The following is a 21,998-nucleotide window of genomic DNA, read 5'->3' as shown; positions in this document are numbered from 1 at the left end:
AGGAATATGGCAGACTGAGTTCTAAAGTTTCATAGTAAATCAAGATTTTTACAGTTTGCTGAGTTTGCTGATATTTAACTTTGGTGTTTTCACTTTGGTGAAAGTAGGTACTTTGCATCGGTACAATAGCTTTTATATTTTGAATATAAATGTGTGTGTGTGTGTCTATTCGGTTTTCATGTAGGATTTAAGCTTGAAGATGAGAAATGTCTGAATTTATCTTCATGAGCATTAGGATCAAACAGGTTTGTGTGCAAATACAGTGTGTGTTGTGGCTCTCAGCAGGCTGATTTCAGTTTAATGAAAAGATAATATTTATTCCATGCCCAAGAGTCAACAGATATCTTCCTTTAGCTCAAAGGACAATGGTTTGAGTTTTGAAGGCTTGTTATTTGTTACAAGTTCAAAGAAATACATATTTCCTCACAGTAACTTTTAACAGTGACCTGAAATAAATGTTCTTTCATCTGTATTCTGAAAATTATAAACACGGCACATTAAAGATGCCTGTGTATCAATACATGCTCAAACTTTTCTCAAGATTCTTTATATACTGTCATTAAAAAAAGCTTATAAATTTTAGTAACTAATAATAGATATTCCAGTGATAAGGTTTCCTATAGTAAAGAAAATGTTTAGGTAATAACATTAAAACAGTGTCACATGGGTTAGACTTCAGGCTCTTAGGATGCAATTTATCTGTTTTAATTTTTATAAAAAATGGTGTGGGTTTTGGCTGGGCATTGTAAAACCTATACATTTTTAGTTGTTGTGTTCTTGGTTTTCAGATACTCTAGTTTAGTTTTGCTTGATTTTTAACCTGAAACTGTAGATATACCAGCTGCTTATGTTAATCACTTTGGTGTGGTTGTGTTATTTTTGTAATGTAGACTAGTTTGTTTTGAATGTACAGTTATATTTGAATGGTGGAGCTATCCCTGTAGTGGAAAGTCTCAAAACTGTGCTTACATTCTTAGCATCATCTTAATGAAATAGTAATTTTAGAGTATCTGTGCAATTTACAAGTGTGTTTTGGCTTGCTGAGCTCATGGGCATAGGAAACTTCATGAAGATTAGGTCCAAATGTTGGCTCTCTCAGTTCCTTCTTGTATCTGAAAAGGATTGGAAATCCAGTTTGTAATGGACACCAAGTTGTCAGCTTTAATAGTAACTGTAAAAGTTACTGGTTCTCTGCAGCTGGTTATGGTTTTTTCTACCATGAAACAGTGCTTAACACCAAACAGCTGTGCAGGAAATGGCAACCTAGTGAAACAACCATTGTAACATATTTTTGGCCAGTGAACTTCCAATAATAAGTTAAAATATTATTTATTCTATGTATAATTTTCTTGTTAGTGGCACTTGAAGCCCTGTTTAGGATTCAGGATGACACTTTTTGGAAGTCACTGGTCCTGAGCCCTTTCTATATTGGTAAAATTTGAGGGTACTCTCTACCCGCACCCCACCAGGCCTGTGAATGCTGTCCCTCTGCTCAGCATCAGGTAGACTGAAACTCCACCTCAACTCTTTGCCGTCCTAGGCAATTCTTCGCCTACCTGAGCAGCAGAAGAATTCTTCTTCAGGAAAATCATTAATGATAAACAAACAATGTATAACAAAGAAAAACAAATGAAAGCCCAGGATGTTTAAGCTGCAGTGAAGTTTTCTGTCAGTCTCCATGGCCAACCAGTGGTTAGCCTCTCCTGGGGCAGGAGGCAGGAGACTGCTCGTCCTCACTGCAGGGAAAGTGCTAGTGTTGTTCATGCTGTCCCTTGTGTTCCCTCTCTGGTATCCCAAAATGTGTTCCAGTGAGTACAGGGTGTTGTAGTGAGTCTGCATGTAGCAGCTTCTCCAGTTTGTCCTGGCTTCCAAGAAGGGTACAGCATTAGTGTATCTAAGTGTGCTTCTTTCAGAGCTGGACCTTTTTTAATTAACCCAGTGATTTTTTGTTTTTAATCAGAGGAATAAAGGTAATACAAAACCCCCAAATGTTTGCAGGAATGAAGGGAGGAAGATTCAATTTTCCAACTTAGAGCAGAAAAAGGAAGAACTTGCTGACTGTGCATCCATAGGAAGAGCAAGACCTTTAGAACTGCTGGAGCTTACACATTTTTTGACTAAACTGATCATAGCATTTCTGTTTTTCTTATGCTTTTTGTTGAGAAATGTTTTATGATGGGAAAATTAAAATCAACTTTACACAAAACCATTGCTTTAATTTTAAAATATTTTATATGTTGGACTCCCAGTAGCATCCTGTGCTATAAAACTGGTAGAAGACTCCAGGCTATGGATTATTGGGTTATTTCTCACGATTTATATCAGGCCTTTTTCAGAAGAGAGCAGAGGAATGCAAGTGCACAGAACTGTGCTCTTTGGACTTTTGTCTTGCTTCTGGGATCTTGATAAATGTACATTTTGTGGGGATCCTATTTCATAGTTTCTAATGAAAGTGGTCCTAAAAGTAGTCCCATTAAATTAATAAAATGAAAACTATATTAATTTCTGTTAATAGAGAATTTACCTGTACCTAAAATTATCTACTTCTCTATGGCTATATAAATAATATTCAAAGTTTAATGAGATTTTTGTGATACTTATTAAATACTTTGTGATACATGTATGAAATGCACTGGTTATTGCATAGAGACTGGAAACCATTCCTTGCCCAGAAAATTATTTTTATGGTCTGTGACATCCACAGGTATTTATTATTTTGACGTGAAAAGCTATGGCTGCTGTTCTGTTTCTTTGTTTTTGACAGAATAACAGGCTTTTAAAGTCTGCCTAAAAAGGTGGAAACTACCAGTATAGACAAAGACTTACTTTTAACCTATATAGACATAATTTGCTTGAGAGCATGGAAAAATACTTATTGGAAATATAGAATCCTTCTATTGGAAGATTTTAACTAAGGATTTTATGACCTTTAGTAGGATCTGTTACTTGTGTTCTTTAAAATAATGTTCTTAACAGACTGGAGTCGTATTTGATGCCATTTCTTTCATGAGCCCTAGTGCAGAGGTAGCCCCCAAACTGTTGGAGAAGTGATTGTCTCCAATTAAATATTTCCAAGCAGCAAGTGTATTTTAAAGTAAGTCCTTCTTAAAGGAGTTAAAAAGGACATTTTAAGCAGCTGTAGTAAAAATCACTGTATTTTTATGGATATAATCTGTATCTCAGATAATTCTTGCTCCTTTCAAAGAGGTTGGAAGGAAGCCCTCAAAAAAATAGCACAAAATCAGAGCTCAGGGAGCTGTTCAGAGAGAGGAGAGGAATTAGGAGAGAGTGGTTCAAGGCCTGCTTTTCTCTTCCTTATACCTGTCTATAAATTTTACCAATATAGGTTGAAAAGGGTTATTTTTTCAGGTAGCCAGGAGATCTAAATGTTAAAATACGGTCTTTCTGATTCTTTCAAAGTAATTAGAGTAGTGAGTTTTCATTTGGGTCATAGCAGTGCCAGAGTTATGACCAGGCTTTGCCAAATGGGTGGGCACAGAAATAGCATGACACATACTTAATTTCCAGGATTTGATATCTTAACTTTGAATTAGAGCTATAGTATTTTACAGTATCTGGGAGGGTGCGGCTTCCTCAGCTGGGCTGGAAGGGAGCTTCTATCCAAGAACGGAAATCGTGGAGATGTTTGTTCCTTGCATTTGTAGAGTTTTGGACTTGACCCCTTAAAATGGGATTGGTTGTCTGAAAAAGGACCTGGTTCCTTGCTGCCTGTTGCTGGTAACACACTTCTGGTTTGTAGTTATACAACAGCCAAAGCACTGGACAGTTGTATTTTGCTCCACTGGATGTTGTATGAAGTTAACTTTGCAATACTGAGTGGCAGTTTTAACAGTTTATTGATTGCTTGAGCTTTAGAGAGCCCTAGCTCATACTATTTCTGTCTGCAACACAGCTAGATAACATCAGGGCTACTTTTCCTGTTAGTCACATTCAGATTTAAAAAAAAAAAAAAAAAAGTAGGTCTGATTGTAAGTAGACTAGCAGGGAGGCTTTCTGAGGTTCATTTTTATGTTCTTGAGTTCTTCTGTGGCAGAAAATCTGCACAGAATAGATTTTCTTATCTAGGACTTTAGAACAGCAAAAATAGTTGTCTGCAGTACATGTGTTGTCCCTCTCAAAAAGGACAACAAAAAGTCTCAAAAAGACTTCTTTATTTTCTGGACAAAGTCGTTATTACTGCTTAAATTAATTTATGTGTGTGCATTGCAGAAGAGAAATGCTGGAATACTGTTAGTCCCCCAGTAATGACTTATGTAAATTCTATAAAGATGTTTGGAGAATTTTTGTGAACATCAATGCTTTGTTAAAATTTTTGTCCCGAATGGAGTATGGAACCACAGGTTATAAGAAGAACCTAGAAAAGGGGGGAAAATCAAATAGGGGAAGGACTTCAATGTTACCAAACAATGCACAGTCTGCTACCACCTATTCAGGTATAAGTGTGATAAGAGAAGTGACATGGGAGTGTGGCCTGTGTGAAGGTGGGAGGATCAAATATAGCAAATGTCTGCAGTATTGCCTAGGAAACACTGCCAGTTTGCAGTCAGCAGCCCACGCATCGCATGGCTCCAGGGAACTGTAAATGTCTTGGGAAAGCCCCTGGGACCATCTGTAGCTGAAGCGTGTTCTGTGTGTCACACACTCCCCATCCCAAGCCTTTTGCACAGGCTCGCTTTTGCAAGCATGGCAAGCCTGTCGAGCCCCTGTTTTGCTGTTTCGCTACTTCCTCAGCACTCTCAGTTCAAACTGCTGTACTTTTCTTCCTGTCCTCTAGGTACCCAGGCATCAAACAACTGCTGGCCAGGAGTAGTTCTTCACCTGGAACTAGATTGTTCGATTTTCTGTGAAGTGTTAGATAATTGCTTTGTTACTAATCCTAAGAATGACAGGCTAGTTTTCATTTTTAATGTTCATCTATGTGCTCTTTTGAAAAACTGAGAAAGTGAGTGATTGTCTAAATATCCTGTACTGATCAGGTGTATCAGTTTCCTTTCATGGGAGTCTGGAGGAGCTGAAAACTGCCTTCAGTAGCTCTGCCTGCAGATTGTTTCTGAAGATTATTCAATATAACTTCCAAACATTCTCTTGGCATATTTTGACCAATACCTTATTTTCACAGTGCTCATTTGTTCAGCAAATGCATATGGCAGATGCCGTTTGCTTTGAATTATTTTAGGAGTTAGTCTCTTCTGAAAGACAAGGGACTTAAGGCAAAGCTTTACATTTCTTAAAAAATAAGGTAAGACTGAAGGGTAAACTATTTTGATTAGCCCCTGATTTCAGATGGAATGGTTCTAGATAAAGAGAAGGTGTTTCTTTTGATTGCTGTCTGAAATGCATCTTGTTAAGGCTGCCCTGTGGGGCACAAAGCATCTGTCAGACCATTGCACTGGAACCTTCTTTTTGTATATCCTGAGTTACATGACCCGTGCATCTCCTTGATGCTGGCCCTAGATGCCAGGCTGTCAAAGTGTTTCTTGGACAGAAAAATAAATCTGGAATTCCCGAAAGCATCCCACCATCTGCAGTCATTGGTGTGATCTGCTCCCCTAGCATGTGGGTCAGATATGGTAACTGCCACTTGTCAGAACTGTATTGAGCTGAGTGGGGGGAATGTAATGGAAACAAAGTTTTGTCTGAAGTTCAGCTCTCCAGGATAAATACCTATAAAAGGGATTTCTGGGTATCAGTTGTTACAACAGAAATTGATCCTTCTTTTCTGTCTGCCTCTTTAGGTCTTCAAAAGGTGACGTCAATAGTGAAGGATATGTCTTGGAGGTAGAATGCTGCTCCTCTTTAAACCAGCTTTCAGAGAAAAAGGAGATCCCTGATTTTATTAAGAAAGTGAGTAAAAAGAAAAGGTGTGGCAAACCCCAAAATACAGTATGCTTTTATTTGCGCTTATAATTACTGTTTCTAGTTCTGTCAGCTTGGCAGTAGGGTTATGTGTCACTTGGACCAGCTGAAATACTGCACTAGAATATGGTGTTTTGTAATTTTAAGTATCTGAACAGCAGTTACACTTCTTGAGAGAAACAAGTTTGATCCTGATATTATTAGAAATTATTTGTAGTGTCACAGGAGAATGACCTCCCACAGATGATAACAATGTAGAAGATGGTCCTATAATGTACAACATTTTATGTTGAAACAATATATACATTTTCCATTTTAGTGTCCAGATATCCTATTGGAAAGTACTTTACCTAAAAGGCCTTTTACCTCCAGGGAAGCCCCCAGATTATTTAAATTTCATTTCAATATCACATAGTGTTTGATAGAGTTGGTCCTGGCAATCCAAATACTTTTGTGAACAGAAGAAAGTTGCTTTCAATTAAGTATTCAATATATACTGGAGAATTTGGAAAGAACACTGCAATTCTTTATCTATTATTTTTAAAATTATTTTAAAAATTATTTTTGACACTATAATATTCTGCCAGACTGGAAATTAGCAGGTTATATCCATTTTAGTGAAAACAGATTCAGATTGTGCTTGTTTCAAATTCTGCAGCATCTGTTGTGTCCTGATGCATGTTATATAAACTAGCACTGAGTAGTGTATTTATTTAGCCACAGGGTGTGAGTAGGCATACTTCCCTAGCTTTAGTTCATTTGCAGTGATAATAGTTAAGAAAATTTTAAAATTATCCACAGCACAGGCTTAATGAGCTTGATGGGTACTCAGCTTGACAGACTAACTCCTCTTCAATTTTTCTTTTTTACTGTGAATTGTAAGAACTGGATTAAAAATAATCCAGCTGTAACTATCTGATACTTAAAGATATATAGGTTTTGTATCAGAACAAACTGAAGTTTTCTTAACACATTAATAGTCAAAAATTTGAGCCCAAATTTTGTTTCAGGTCGAATTGTGTTGTTACACTACTATTCAGATGTTATCTTGGATTATTTCAATATATTCACACTTAGCAAAGACTGGTGTAGTTATTGTGTGCCAGTTTCAACATGTTAGATTTTGTTCTTCAGTTCTTTGAGTCAGAGTAGAAATATAGGCATAACTGTCACAACTGGTACCAAAATTGTGCATCATTCAAATAGAAAATTTCTTTGCATTCGTAACTTCAGAAAGAGTATGGATAACATGAAAACAAAATGACAATCCAGGAGTCATCTTATTTCCATAAATATCCAATTCTGAGACTCTTTAGAATGCTTTTCTAGACATGTAAATGTTTCTGTTGATAGAAGCCATTTGATTATGGGGTTATGAAGATCTCTTTTTGAAAGATAATAATTTAAATTTTAATAGCTAGAATGTATATTTACTGTTTCTCTGTAGGTTGAATATGTCACTCATCCTCAGATGTTATTTGATGTAGAGAAATTTGAAGTTCTTTGAAGCTGTTGCTGTCAAGTGCATGCTGTGTCACAGTATCTGATTATACACATTGTGAAAGTCTCAACACTTTTATGTAAATCTAACTCAAGAAACAAGATTTGTTTGGGAGTAGGAATTAATTGTCATATTAACTAATTTGTCTGAGCAACAGAAATATCCATTGCTTTTAAAGGCATATAAACCAGATGTTTACAAACAAAATAAATGGAAAAATAAAGGATATTTTTCAAACAGTGTAATAACAAAAAGCTGTTAGAGAAGGCAGTTCCTTTCTTTAAAAAAATGAACAGCCTTATGATTCTTCTGAAACAGTAGAATACAGTTGAAGTTAATATAATGTTTTAATTGAATAGGGAATTCCTTTATCTTTTCATAAGCTTTCAATGACAGAGCCTTTTAGCTCAGGTTTCCCATCTTACTATATTGCAAATTACTGTATTTAAAAAACCTCAAACCAAATAGAATAGCCATATTTTCAAAACAGAAGTCTAAATCTTCCCCCTGAGCTTTCTAAAAAAAAATTCCTGTACACTGAGCAAATTAATTTTATTGTGCAATTGCTGAGCAAGTGTGACTTACCTTGAGTTTGAACAGGGATGCAATTTTAATAACTTTTCTCGATTGACTTTTTGTTGCATTGAAATTGTGCATAATGTTGAATATTAACTGCTTCCTTCTGCAAACACAATACAATTTTGCAATGGCATACAGCATAGGTAATGTGTGCTTTTTTCTTCTTCTTCTATAACTCTATATAAATGTTGAACAAGGAGGTTATTTCACCTGGGGAATGCTTCTTGCTCACCGAAACAAAGTGCCTCGGTACAATGTTGTCTATAAAACATACAGGAAATGCCAAAGAAGGCTCTCTGGTCAAACCCCTGTTCCCTTGCTGAGAGCTTTCTGTGCTGATGGACTTTGTCACATTTCTGCACTCTGCTGCTTTTCTGCTACAGGTTCTGGCTATGGCAAGGCGGGGAACATTTAAATATTGGGGACACGATGTTGCATAAAATACACTCTTCCTCTACTTTAAAAGCATGTTGACATCACCACACTGTGCTTGTTCTTTGATATCCATGTGGATCTAGTGCAGTTTAACCTGTCCTAAAGAGCTCAAACAGTCCCATGCTATCTTTGATACATAATTTGTAGGTAATAAAAGATGTAACAAAACTGTTGTGTATATATTGTACTGCCTTGCTGGTATTAACACTTCTCTCTCTAGCTCTCAGGCTAAACAGAGATTAAAGATTTGCTCATCTGCTTTTTAATAAGCAAAGCTAACTTTTGAACTTTTGATCACTGGGGCTCAGATCATTCTGAAATTGTTGAAAGTAGAGATGTTACTTCTAAGATACCATATTTTGTAATATTTAGACTTGTGTCTCATGTCAAATAGGGTAGCGTTTAATTACTTCCTTAGTTGCTTTTTGTTTCTGCGCATCCTGTTATTTTTTCATCTGAGAGTGTTCTCTGGAGTCTATGGAGACATGTAAGGGAAGGAGGAGCTAGGCTGACATCCCAAGTAAAGATTTATTTTGGACACACAGTCATATATGATTGCCAAATATATTTCTCATGACCTCTGTTTTCTGTATCAGTCTGAAGTACATCTCTAGAACTGTAACAGCAGAAGGTTTTACTCCTATGTTCACATCTTTGCCTTGTTGGTGACAAATTACGAAATGGAGGATTCTTTCTGTACTATGTCTCTGTAGTTTTGATTTCTTAAAATTTAGGAAGCACATCCTTGGGTCCTTAGTTATCTCCTTAATAATGCGCCATCAGAGGGAATTCTTGTATCTTTTTTTTAGTGTGACGCCATTCATTGTAGGATTCATGTTTCTTGTCCCTGTGGAAGTAGGAGGCATGATAGGCACAGAAGAGCATGGTTTAAAAATGGTGCAGCTTAACTGAAATCCAAATGCAGTCATCTTCCTTTTGTGTTTTTGGCTAGACATGGATCTCTCCCTGCTGGTCTATCCTTACTTGCTTTAGAAATGAGTCTAATTTCTTCCAGCAAACCTAAGGCAGTACAGATGGGCAATTGGTTCTGCATTTTCAGAAGTGGACCAGTTCCACTTCTAACAGGGCTGCCATTGTGAAACACTTTTGTAATATTTATTGTGCCATGAAATCTGCTGGATGAGACAGTATGTGTCAAATCTGCTCATTGTTGTTCCTTCTCTTGTGTCTTGGTCAAGTTCAGTGAGTACAAATCATTACCACTGGCTCCAAAGCTGCCAGTAGCATGTCACTCCCTTAACTGATCCTCAGAACAACTTCTGTAGTCCAAAGCACCCTACAAATAATCTTGACTCCTGCAGATGCAGTGACTTTGCCAGTAAGTTTCTTGACATTCACTTTATTGCCTATAATAGCATTGCTGAGCCATGGATGTGATGGTACCTCTCAGATGTGAGTGGGACCCCTAGGAGGAATCTGCCAACAGAATACATTGCAGGGATGCTGCCACCTCTGTACTCGATGTAGAGTTGGCTTCTGAAAGAGTGACACCCAGTTCTCTCTGGTACAAAGGCAAGGTGAGGAGAATTGCACTGTTTTGAAAGAAAGGCTGTCCTGTACTAACACTTGTGTGAAGAACTCTCATCCTGCATTGCTGAAATGATCTACTGTATTTGGTCCCTCTTGACAGTTTTATGGGAAAGTAAATGTTACCAGGAATAAAACTGGCATTAGGTATTAGTATGTTTCAAGTGTTAGTTTATGCACTGGAAATTAATATGCACTGCTAAATTGTAGTTGCATTCTGAATTCTGAATTCTCTCTGCTCCTGAGAGACAAGACATTTTTTAGAGCGGTTTGATGTCTCAGCCCCGTTACCTGCCCTCTCCGCTGGAGGGAGCCTCAGGCAGGAGACTGGCTTAGTGGTTGGATAAGGAACTGCTACACCCCCTGAAAAACTACAGGTCACTCTCACTGCATGTGTCTCTACTTTGGTGACTGAATTAAAATACTGAGATCTTTCTTTTCCTGCTCTCTTGATTTTTTTTCCTTCCATTGATCTGTAGCTGTTTCGGAGTTTTCAGAATTAATGCTATCTTAGTTCATGTGCATTGCTGTCTGAAGAGTCATCTGTATTATGGTTCCAATTGGTGAAAAATTTTTGTGTTAGTGTTGCTCTTAAAAGACAGCTTAATTCTCCAGCTTCTTTTAAGTTGCAAGATAGAAGCAGGCTTGAAGTATTTAGGAGGATTTCTGTTTCTCCTCTAAAATAATGACTAAATACTTATAGAAATCTTCAGGAGCTTTTAAAATCTTTTCCATAGATGTTTGTAGTCAAGGGAGTGATTCACTTATTTTCTACATATTTACTCATGTCAGAATGAACATTTATTTTGTGTGATCAAAACAAAGGGCTTCACATACCCATATTTTGTGTGAAAGCAATATGAAATGATTCTGAACTCTCAGCTTTTGAGTTTTTAAATTCTCTTCAGTATCTAATTAGGAAATGGCAAGAGGATGTGGAAGATGAGAAACATATCAATGTCTCCATAATAATATGTAGGTTTTTTTTTTTTTTTGTTAACAGCATGACAAGGAAATGAGAAAACAAAAATCTGCAAACTCCTAGAAAATAATGAATGTGACAATTACTGATATTATAATGATTTTACTTATAAGAGGAATAATAAAAAAAATGCTGGGGTTCATATAGCTGTTCCAGCATTTGTCATATTCTTGTCTTTTTTGTTACTTATTCTTCATCGCTTAATCTTTATACTGAGATTTCTTCTTTTAGAAGATGCAGCTTATGTGTTCTTAGGAGCCACTAGTGTGTTGGTGGATTTCTTGTCTTGGATGCTGCTGTCTGACAGGGATCTCTTCTGTGAAGTCTGTGTTTGCTTTGTTGGTACCAGAGGTCCTTAGATGGTTATTATAATCCCAAGCATTACTCTTTATTTCATGTATGTTTTAGCTGGTCTGTTCAGAAGTTTCCTACAGGGTGTACAGTCAGAGCAGGTGGCAGTAAAAGAGAAAAGGGGAAAAAATTGAGTCTGTAACACTGCTCAGGGGTTTGTTCTTCAAATAAATAAGCAGTTCAGATTTATTTTTGTGGCTAAAAACTGACCCTTCTAGAGTCTTGTTTATTACCTAGGATTATTTACCTAGATGTGATCTCGATCTCTTCTAAAATCATTTCCATCCTTAAAACAAACCCAAAAAGTCCCACCACTAAACCTTCATTCTCCAGGGTATTTGCAGGAGAACAATATAACATTATTTCTTTAGTGCGTTGTAATGAAAACAATTGCTGAGCACTTAGTTGACAGCTTTGTTTTCTGCATGTTTTCAGTGCAAACAGAGCCCCTATTTTATTTTTTAAGTATTTGGATGCTAGCAGTAGATATGGTCATGAAGCAGAACTTGAAACTCAACATCAATAGTTCAGCTGTTTGTAATCTGCTGTGATAATATTTATTAAAGTGCATTTTGTTAACATTTTCTAAGTGTATATATAGCAAGAGATGGTAAAAAATAGCATATACTCTATTTTAAACAGCCTGGTGTGAAGGGAAACATCTGTTCCTGCTTAAACTTCTTTCAACTTGTGTTCTTTTGACTAAGCCCTGTAAGAGTGGTGTTGATACATATCTTCCATGGACATTGCAAAACTATTTTCAGGACTCTCCCAGGAGCCTGGTAGTGCTTTTATAATCCTTTGCCCCCACCAGCTTTCAGAGTCATCCCCTCGCCCAAGATAAAAATAGATATTATAAAGTATGTAGTTGTTATTCTTAATGATCCTAATTCTGTCTGGTGGGAAAAAAAACCTTTTAAAAATAACAATAAATATGATAATGTTTTCTACTGTGCTAAAATAAATTACCAGCAAATTGTTCAAATTGTAATCTTGGCTATGAGTAACAGATGGCTTGATGAAACAATGTGATTTTAAAGAAACATTCTTCAGATGATATAAAAATAAATGTAGTATTCCCTGCAAATTAAATGTAAAGCCTGTAACTTTGAGTCTGAATTCCTACTTTTTAAAATACCCCTGTTGTCCTGAACCTTTTTATTTGTCTGCTTTCACTGCCTAGAGCAGAGACGGACTAAAATCATTCACGTTGAATCACATTATTGCTAGTTACTAAAATAGTTCTTAGATACAACAATCAACTAAACGCCTCTGTAAATCTTTATTTTCCCCTTGCTTATGTTCACCAATTAGTGTAGGAGTATTCCTGCACAGAAAATGGTTGGCATTTTGAAAATGCCAGTTCTCTAGAGCAAGAGCTTGGGACAGAATTTTTACAGACTTATTTTTAAAATGAATTTCAGATACTTGGGTTGAGTGAGCGTGGCTGGCTGCTCTCTTGCAGTTGTTCCTAAGTCTAAAACAAATTGTAGGGGATAAATCTTAAATTATGTGAATCATTTAAAGACTTTTTTTCAGAGTTAGGAGAAGAGTGGGAGTATGCAGGTATATACATGTGACTTTTGGACAAATCACACTCACTGAATCTGTGTAGTGTGTGGACAGCAGTGTTCACTCTTTGCCTTCAGTGGAGGAACAGGTGCTAAAAGGAGATGATTTGAGAAGAATCAACACACCCAGGACCACAGAAGATGAGACTGGTTTCCAGACCTGTTATCTAATGAAATATGCTGAAAGGAGCACGTATACTTGCACCATGTTACACTGCGTGTTTAGCATGATTAAGTTGTTCTCAGGAGTGAATACAATGTGACTTGGAGAGGAATTTCAAGTTGTTAATCTCACCCCTTTCTTGGCTCAAGTAGCAGGAGACATATAGCTTACTGTAGTTTAATATCTCCTGCAGCTCTGCCTTAGGATCGATCCCACCTTCTGTTTCATTCACCACAGCAGGAAGTTGCAGTAGCTCCTTGCTTCACTGCATTTCTGCCTGTGCTGTTTGTAGCCTTCAGTTCCCTTCTGTAGAGGCTGCTACCAAGGAACATGTAAAACTGCAGAGCTGCTTTCTTGCCCTGTTCAGTGCCTTGTTCTCTCCCTTGTTCTAGTTCCTATGCCTCTGCCACAATTGCAGTGAGATCTAAAAATGGCAAATCAATGGTTTGGGATTATGGCAGCATATTCTAAGGCATCCCTCCAGTGTTTTATTCTTTGTGGCCTGTTTTGGTGTAATTGACAGAAAATACTTGATAATTTGAAAACTTGAATGCAGATTGGGATTTCACTTTCTAAAATCTATATTTATATTTGCTTCTCTGTATATGAACATGAACTATCTATCTCAAACTCAAAATTTGGTTAATGTAAATTGGAAAATGTTAAAAATGCGTGGGAAGTACAGGCTTAAACAAAGGAGCATTCTAGTCAGAAAGGTTTCAAAATCTGCAAGCAGTGAAACAGTCCAGAGTAATAGGATAGAAAAACCATGAGCAGTTGATGCTTTGCTATTTGATTAGCAGAATTACCTCTTTTTTTGTGATGTGTCATTAGAAATGCAAAAATACTAAAGTTTCAAAAGTTTTGAGCTCATATAGAAAGAACTAAATCCTCCTTTAGAATGAACATTAGCTAAGTTTATTTGGTTTTAAAATAAGCAGTAAACTCTTGATGACTATTCCTGTCTTCTAAGGAAGGAGCATGTGAGACCTACGGAAAATATAAGAGGCATACTGAAAGCATGTCTTAATTTTAAACATCTGTTTCCATAAATGAGCAAACTAGGAGGGGGATGTGCAGTATTTATGATGAAACATGTTCTACTAAATATTAATGAAGGAGGACAGAGTTGGAAGACTGTAGTCTTGAGCATACTTTTCCAGTTCCAGCTCCTGGCATTCAGTACATAGCATTCTCCTCAAACCACAAGATCGTGGTTTTTGCATGAAGATCCTTGGTGCTGTCTCTTTTCAAAGGAGATTTGCTTGAATCCTAAGAGGAAGGTAGAGAAATGCACTGATCTGCTTTCTGGTGCGCACTCTGACACCTAATATTCTTTTAAAAGTTTAAAAGTTTCTTTTAAAGTTCTTTTAAAAACAACAACTAAATAACTTGTCTGTACAGACAAGCCTTTCTTGTAATGACTGAGACCGTTCATACTTGGTTTAAATAGACAGCTCTGAGCAAAATTAACCAGCTATTGTTTCCAAGGCCATATGTTTGGCCGTCAGTAGGATTAAGTAGCAGTCTTTCCCAAAGTTCACAGCAGAGCTAACTAAAGGCATCTGACCATCAGAAAATCAGTTCCTTGTTCCTGGAAAATGTCCTTTCTCTAAGAGCAGTTTTGATATGTGTGCTCTTTATACATTGTTTCTGGGTTTCTAGGAAATTCTTTCAGTACCTTGTTATACAATGAACCATCTAGCAAACCTGTTAATTAAATGTTAAGTCCTAGTGCCTAAGTTTTGAGGGTGGTTTTTTCCCAGGTCATCAGAAAGTGTAAGCCTTGAGACCATTTAGGACTGCTGTAAACTCACGTGCCTTGATGACAGTAAAACTGCTTTTTCTCTGGACACATCTCAAAAATGTCCAGCTCTTAGCATTAAAGAGTTAAGAGAAATTCCTAACACTTACTAAATAATTTGTTTGAAATTCTTATCTGGGAGAAATCCTCATTATTAAATTGCTGTGTGTTGTTTCACATTTTTATTTATTTTGGTGGAATACTACCCTGAGCCTGCTGGAAGTGTTTGATTTTCTGTCTGCCATCCCATGGGGATGTGATCAGGATCTCCTTATAAGCAGTTGCTGAAGCTGACCAAAGTGTAGGATTCTGTTCAGCATGGGTTTATATCCTATATCCTTGAGTTTCCATATTTATAAGAGGTCCATCATGCTTGCAGTCAATAGATTATAATGGAGCTGACAATGGAACAAGAAACACAGAATCATAAACATTATGTGGGTTGTACAATGGACTTGCCAAATGTCTTTATTCAAAATAGATTTGAAAAGAGAACCTGTGTGTGGCTGTTCAGAATGAGCTTTTGAACGTGGGTTCTCAAATGACTGTGAGAGTCAGAGTTTTACAGAGTAAAACAGGGTAAAACAAATACTTTCCAGAAAAGAGGATTTCATCATTCAGCCATGCTGTTGCCAGGCATGGTTTTACAGATCTTTAATTTAGACTGTGAGCCATTTTCTAATGAGGATAGGGAGCCTTCAAGAGAACCAGAAATATTTAAAAAGATGGGACATAAATTTGCTATGTCAGTGTAATGTTTAGTGACACTGCTTTGTGCTGCTGATGGCTCCTTTTCTTCCAAATGCAGTATAAAAATAGCGGTCAGGCAGTTCTGAAATAAACAATAACACTTCCCAAATGTTAAGAATGTTAACACAAGTGCCCCAGCTAAAATTCAATTAAGGTAGTGACATCAGGGTTGGACACGGTGCTTGTTCGTATTCCCTCTGAAGTTTGTGGGAGATTTGATATTTATTTCACAGACAGTGAAGGCTAAATCTGTCATTTTTTTTCCCCCTCAGGGAAAATGCCAGGTTTCTAATCAAGCAAATTATAGGGATGACATTAAATTCTTTAACTGCCTTGGCCCTCTGTACACATGAAATTTCACCCCTTCTTTAAGCAGATTCTATTTTTAAACTGACATAAATCCAATTTGTTGCAAGCCAGTTGCAAATAAATTTGGATGTACCCACTTGGGGGTTAATCCAGATTGAAATAAATGAGTTAAGTTCTGCTTCTGTGGTTGAACAATAACGTCTTTTGTGATGGAGATCTGGTCTTGTATTTGTGGTTAATATCATCCAAGCCGCACTTTATGAGGCAATGAAAATGTCTCTATTCCCATCTGGGAAAAGAAGCAAAGAATTTTTTTTTTTTTTAATTTTGTTGGAATTTCCCTTTTCAAAATTTCCCAAGATGTAAAGGGCAAGTATATAGTATACGTGAAGTATAAAAATTGTCATAAAACAGTTGAAGTTAGTATTGATCACCTAGAGTAAGGGCATGTTAAATCTAGATCTTTTTCTGATGTGAAAAGTGGTAGAGATGTAGTTGTTTTCATTTTTTTTTTCCTTTCATTTAGTCATACAATGCAGTGTGACACAGACCTTTGTTAGTGCTCTATACTGGCACATAAAGACAAGTGTTTGTGTTATTTATCTGATCTGGAATATGTCTTGGGTGACCCTGTCCAAGTAGCATCATGTTATTCCCATTCACTTCAGCTTTACCCCTTCTTTCTCCCATACTTAGCCTTCTTACTGATTCCCAGCACTGCATCTGCTGAGATATTTTCCCAGAAGGCTGTGACAGACATAACTGTCTGTGTGTACCAGCACAGGATGCTGCAAGAGGGTCCAAAACTTGCAGGTGGCTTGCAGAAACCTTCTGTCCTGTGTATCTCCTGGGCACAACCTCTCCAGTTACTGAGGTGTGGGTTTGGTTTTGTGGGGGTTTGTTTGTTTTGCCTTTAAAAAAAAATAAAATTGTATATTCAATCTTTGAAATACAGGAAACTGAAAATATGATTCTGCTGGATGGCATGATTCAGTCTGGATGTGAAGGCAACTAAAATTTCATAGCATTTAAGCTCTCAGCAGGATCCTGAAAAACAAATTGTCATTGTAGTTTGAGTATGTTCAGCCTTTACACTTTCTGATGAAAGCTAGCTTCTTCATGGTTTTCTGAAAAGTTGACTTTGTCTGTGACTGCTGATACATCACTTTCCTGTTCTGCAGTTTGCATCACACTTTTGATATAGTATTTCCTGCTGCATTGGCTCTATTGAGAATAATGAGATGCTTGGTTTTGCCATATGTCATTGGGAAAATTTGAAATATATGTTTAAACAAGATTTTGTGTTCTGTAGTGTACAGTGTTAACTTTGTTGGGAAAGAAAATACAAACTCTTTTTTCCAGCCTTCCTGCTAAGCTGTTTGGCCAATACAGGTAAGACTGTAGTTTGGTTTTCAATTCCTCACATTTCTGTTCTGAGAACAAGAGCCTCAAAAAAACCACCTCAGCTTCAGGTACTCCTTAGAACAAACACAATTTTTTGGAGTAAGCCAAGACTGTAAAACGTTGCTACAGTATCTGTGAAAGCTGTTCTCTCTGCTCCTTATCACAGCGTGGGAGTCTGATGTAGATTGACAAGCAGTCTTTATTGACCAGGACCAGTAATATTACCACATATGTACTGTCCTCAAACTCTCTAACAGTTGCGTACTAGTTAGATTTCTATAATTAGCTGCCCTGCAACCTACTAAACAAATGTAGTGTTGTGTCTGTACACGAGTGAGAAGAGATTAAATGAATTTGTAACTGTAGCACTAACTATATAAAAAAGTATTAATCAAGTTACAATGGAGAGTCTGGGCCATTGAGCACATTATCAGTGCATCTGTCATTGATACTGACTTAAACCATCCTGAGCAAAGTAAAAGCTAACGTTCTTTGTAGACAGATACCCTTTTGGCCAGGATACTGCTAATGGTATTTTTATTGTCTGTTCAGCAATGAGCTTTACTTAAGTCAGCATCCCATGTTTCCCAGGCTAAACACCTGTGAAGACCATTGCCTTGTTTCCTGGAGGCCTCTATTTAAATTCCTGTGATCATGAAATGAAGAGTTAATTTAACCTGGAAAATATCATAGCGGTTTGAAAGAGGAAGTTCTTGTTGATCAGGCATCATCTGTAGGTTTGTGCGTTTAGAGCAGTAACATGTTACCAGGAAGTAAATGATTCATTAAAAAACAGTGTGTAGAGAAGATGCAGAAATGAGCTTCCTGTTAAACTTGGAAAAGGTACAAGATTCTTCCTTTTTACTTGCCACTGAAAAAAGTCCCACTGAACTGTTTTTCCTAAGTTCACGCTATCTTGAGCACAGGCAAAGAATTTAGACACTAACTCTGTGTAATTCTGTGTTATGCAGACAAAGTGAAATTATTTCTCCATTCTCAAGGCATTTATTTTTGAAAGATTTATTTGTATTCGACTTTACATTATGTGAAGAGTATACATTAAATGGAAGCCTTTTCGTTTTGGTGAATGATTTTGATAAATGAAGCAGTAGACACTCATATGTTTTCACAGAAGTCTGTCTCACACTTGCACTTCTCCTGGTTTTGAGGAGTGTGAGGCTGATGACTCCATAGTGCCGAGTCTTCCTGAAAGAGATTTCTCTTTCTGCTTCATCTCAAACCTTCGTTTGCTAATGCTGGCTTCATCTAATTGTCATTACTACTAGCCCATTGAATTTTTTTAGGATATTTTGTGATCTGATTCCTTAATTTTCCTCCTTTACCTGAAGTGTAAAGGATTAATGGTGGAGCCTTTTAATTTCATTTTTCTTCTTCTTAGCTCATGTCTCAGTATCTTTTTCTATTCCGATCTCTGTATCTTCCCCAAAGTGGTGTATTAAAATAGCTTTGCTTTTATGCTCATTATGTGAAAGTTTGCCATTTGTGTCTCAATGTAAAATAGGACAAACAACAACTGTTGTTATCAAATTAATAAGCTTTTCTTTGCATAAATGTCATAATCACACACCTAGTTCAGCAGAAGACATTATAAGTCTCCGATTTCTCGAGATCAATACAAAAATATTTTTGTAAGAAATAACACTTCTGGTATTTTATTATAATAAGCTTTATCTTTTGTGAAGAAATATGTAGACATTTTCTCTTTTTTCCTTCCCTCCCCCGTTTTCACATTATATCAGATGGTTTGGGTAACTTTTCATCCTGCCTCTTTAGAATGTACCTTTTTATATAAATGCAACATGACAATTTCTAGTGGTAGTGGACAAAAGTAGCAAAATTACATGCTTGCTGCCTTGAAGGGTGTTATTTTCTGTGTTTCTATTTAGCTAAGACAGCTTGACAGTTAAAAATCTAATCTTCTTCAACTTGTAGATTCAAGATGCTGCAAGTCAAGGCTTGAAATTTGTTGGAATTATACCTCAGTACCATTCCAGAAAGAGCTGCCTTGTCAGCGCCTCCCTGACACCTGCCAGTAACAACTCTGTTCAATCAAGAGATAATAAAAATGTATCAAATTACCCCGAGGATCATGCTTCACCGGATGGCGAGAAAATAGACAGCACTGATGGATGCAGTACTCCAACACAGAGTGAGCAAAGTGCTGACCAATGTGCCACATCCAGAGAGGGCTGTAGAGGTGAAGGACAGGCTACTGAGGAGCTGAATTCCAAGTCTGTGAAGGGAAGTGAAGAACAGTCTCAACATGAGAACTCAAGTGTGAGAGAAGCAGCAGACAAGACGAATGGACTTGCAGAGAATGAAACGCCAGCACGATGCTTAAAACCACTTACTGGCAGTAAGTACTGTAGTGACCTTTTGTACATAAAAGCTAAGTTAAAATGGCCTCAATTACATTCCCAGCTCCTTTGGTGGGGTGGGGATGCAGGGGGGACATTGCCACTGAGATAGTGAAGAAAAGATGCCCCAAATGAGCCACTTAACCTGATTTCAGCATGGTTACACAGTTCACTGCAACTGAGCAGGAGTCAGGTGGCAAAGGAAGAGATGATATAAGCAGGTGCAGCTTTGTTATGGCCCATATGTATGCCTGATTGTGAAGACTTATTTTTGTCTGCTGTTCAGCTGAATTGGTTCATTTCTGTATTTGTTGCCATACCCTCAGAGCTCTTGATCTTTGTGTCCTTTTTGTCTGTTTGAATAAAAAGCCCTGTTAATCTGCCTGACAAGCTTTTGCAGCCATAAAAGGAATAATTCACAAAGACATATCACAGCCCCTTTGTAGCAGGTGAACAGATAGCTGGAATTAAACCACCTCAGGAACAGCATGAATATATGTGATCTGGACTCTGAAGTCTCCTAGTATCCTACAGTCAGTGTGGGAGTCAGTGCTCCAGTCAGAGCTGTAATTACTGGAAAACAGCAGTTATTTTTGTTAATGACTCATGTTTGCTAATTCATAATAAAAATTTGATAATGGGGCTCATAATAATTTGCCTTCCAGTTATCCTTTTTTTTTAAAGATTTCTACTCATATACTAGTTTTATTTCTTTCATTTCTTTGACAAATTCTTCCTCAGGTGGGCTTTGCACTTTTTAAATGTCATTTTATGCCATCAAAGACCACAAGTCTCAGCTGAGGTCTAAAATACCCTCCTTAAGGTGTTTGTTACTCAAAGGTTACTTCTGTAAGTAAGAACTGTAGTTCAAAATAGGATGTAGACCAGAGCAATTTAGAAAACTGAAAGGAAAAATATTCTTGCTCCATTTCCAGTTTAAGCCTCAAAATACATTTTTATGTTGTTGAAATCCAAGAAATCCATGTTTACACTCATTTCTCTTACTGCTTTCCTTAATTTCCTTACAGGTTACAAATCTATGGAGGGGGAATGTGGGTGGAATGTCTAAATCTGGTACTGTCCTTGACTTTAATTTATCACTATTCTCTAAGACTTTACATAGATTCAGCCAAACAATCCTGCCCCTTTGGGAATTTCTTATGTAGGACCCAGAATGACTTTGCACTGTACTTCTTGGATTATTGTCTTGGTTTCCATTGCAGTTTGGTGTAATTAGCTTTCAGATCCAATTTGGACCACAGAGTAACCTTCCAAGATACTTTCTTCAGCTTTTGTTGGGCAAGGGGGCACCCAAATTGGGTCAAAGCATAGCTTTGTCTCTTGTAGACGATCTCTTGTCTACAGCCTTAGAGGTGGGTTGTCCCAAAACTATAATTTTACACTTTAAACATCTCTTAGTTAAAAATCAGTTATATGCAAGTCTGACCAGATCAGTTCTCTTTTTTATATGCTATCTTTGAGAGAGTTAACTTAGCACATTTAATCATCTCTTTGATGCTATTCCTCTCCTTACTGAACATTGAAATTCTTTTGCTACAAGTAACCGTGTCCTTAATATTTCTGCATAATGTGAAGCTGATCACCTCCCGTCTTCCCAATTTTTGTCTGTAACACCTCAGGATTGCTGCTTATTTGCCAGAAAAGAGGCTTTATTTTAAAAATGTATTTAGTTTCCTCAGTTATCTTTCTTTGAGTTCTTTTTTGCTTTATTTTTCATGCATTTTTTAAATTGCTGAACTATGCAAATACTTTCCAAGACTGAAGGTCTGAGAAGGCAGTTTTATGTGGTAGCTCATCTGAAGTAGAATTTTTCCAAATCCTGTACAACACTGCTGATTTCTTTATTACTCTTGAATGAATTTTTGTTATTACAGCACTCCCTTTTCCTCCCATGGAAAATGTATTTCAATTTTTGGCACCAGTTCTCCATCCTTCCTTGCGAGTGTGAAGATTGAAAGCATCAGGTGGTTGTTTTTTTTCCCTACATATTCCATAGGAAGTTACCACTCTTGAGCTGCTTCTCCTCTGCGTAAAACTTCAGGAAAAAAATTCATATTCCTTACTATTTGTGGGGTCTTAAATATGCTCTTTATTTTAGGTTTTATACTATTCAAGTATTATTTTTATGCTTCTTCACTTGATTCCTGAATGTTTTGTAGTGCTCATTCACTTACCCTGTTTTTAAAAGGCTTTTCAGCACAATGTTGAACAATATTTGCCTGTGAACAAGGCACAGATATTCCAATAGCATGTCCAAAAGTTCTGTGTTAACTTAGAACTACACTGAAGGGTGTCTTCGGCCATGCATTTGGGGTCACTGGTGAA

General features: G+C 37.0%; 1 protein-coding gene across 3 annotated transcripts in view; it reads left to right on the top strand.

The window, feature by feature from the left end:
• The window catches only part of RFTN1 (raftlin, lipid raft linker 1), a 97,072-nt gene that overhangs the window by 46,170 nt on the left and 28,904 nt on the right, over nucleotides 1–21,998 (top strand). For all 3 annotated transcript variants that reach the window (XM_015617407.2, XM_015617408.3, XM_015617406.3), the window contains exons 4-5: nucleotides 5,757–5,865; nucleotides 19,228–19,651. In XM_015617407.2, the coding sequence (XP_015472893.1) occupies nucleotides 5,757–5,865; nucleotides 19,228–19,651 (533 nt within the window). The remainder of the gene's footprint in view (nucleotides 1–5,756; nucleotides 5,866–19,227; nucleotides 19,652–21,998) is intronic.

Source organism: Parus major, chromosome 2, assembly GCF_001522545.3.
Source record: "Parus major isolate Abel chromosome 2, Parus_major1.1, whole genome shotgun sequence".
Lineage (NCBI taxonomy): Eukaryota > Metazoa > Chordata > Aves > Passeriformes > Paridae > Parus > Parus major.
This window is presented reverse-complemented; position numbering and strand designations above follow the sequence as displayed.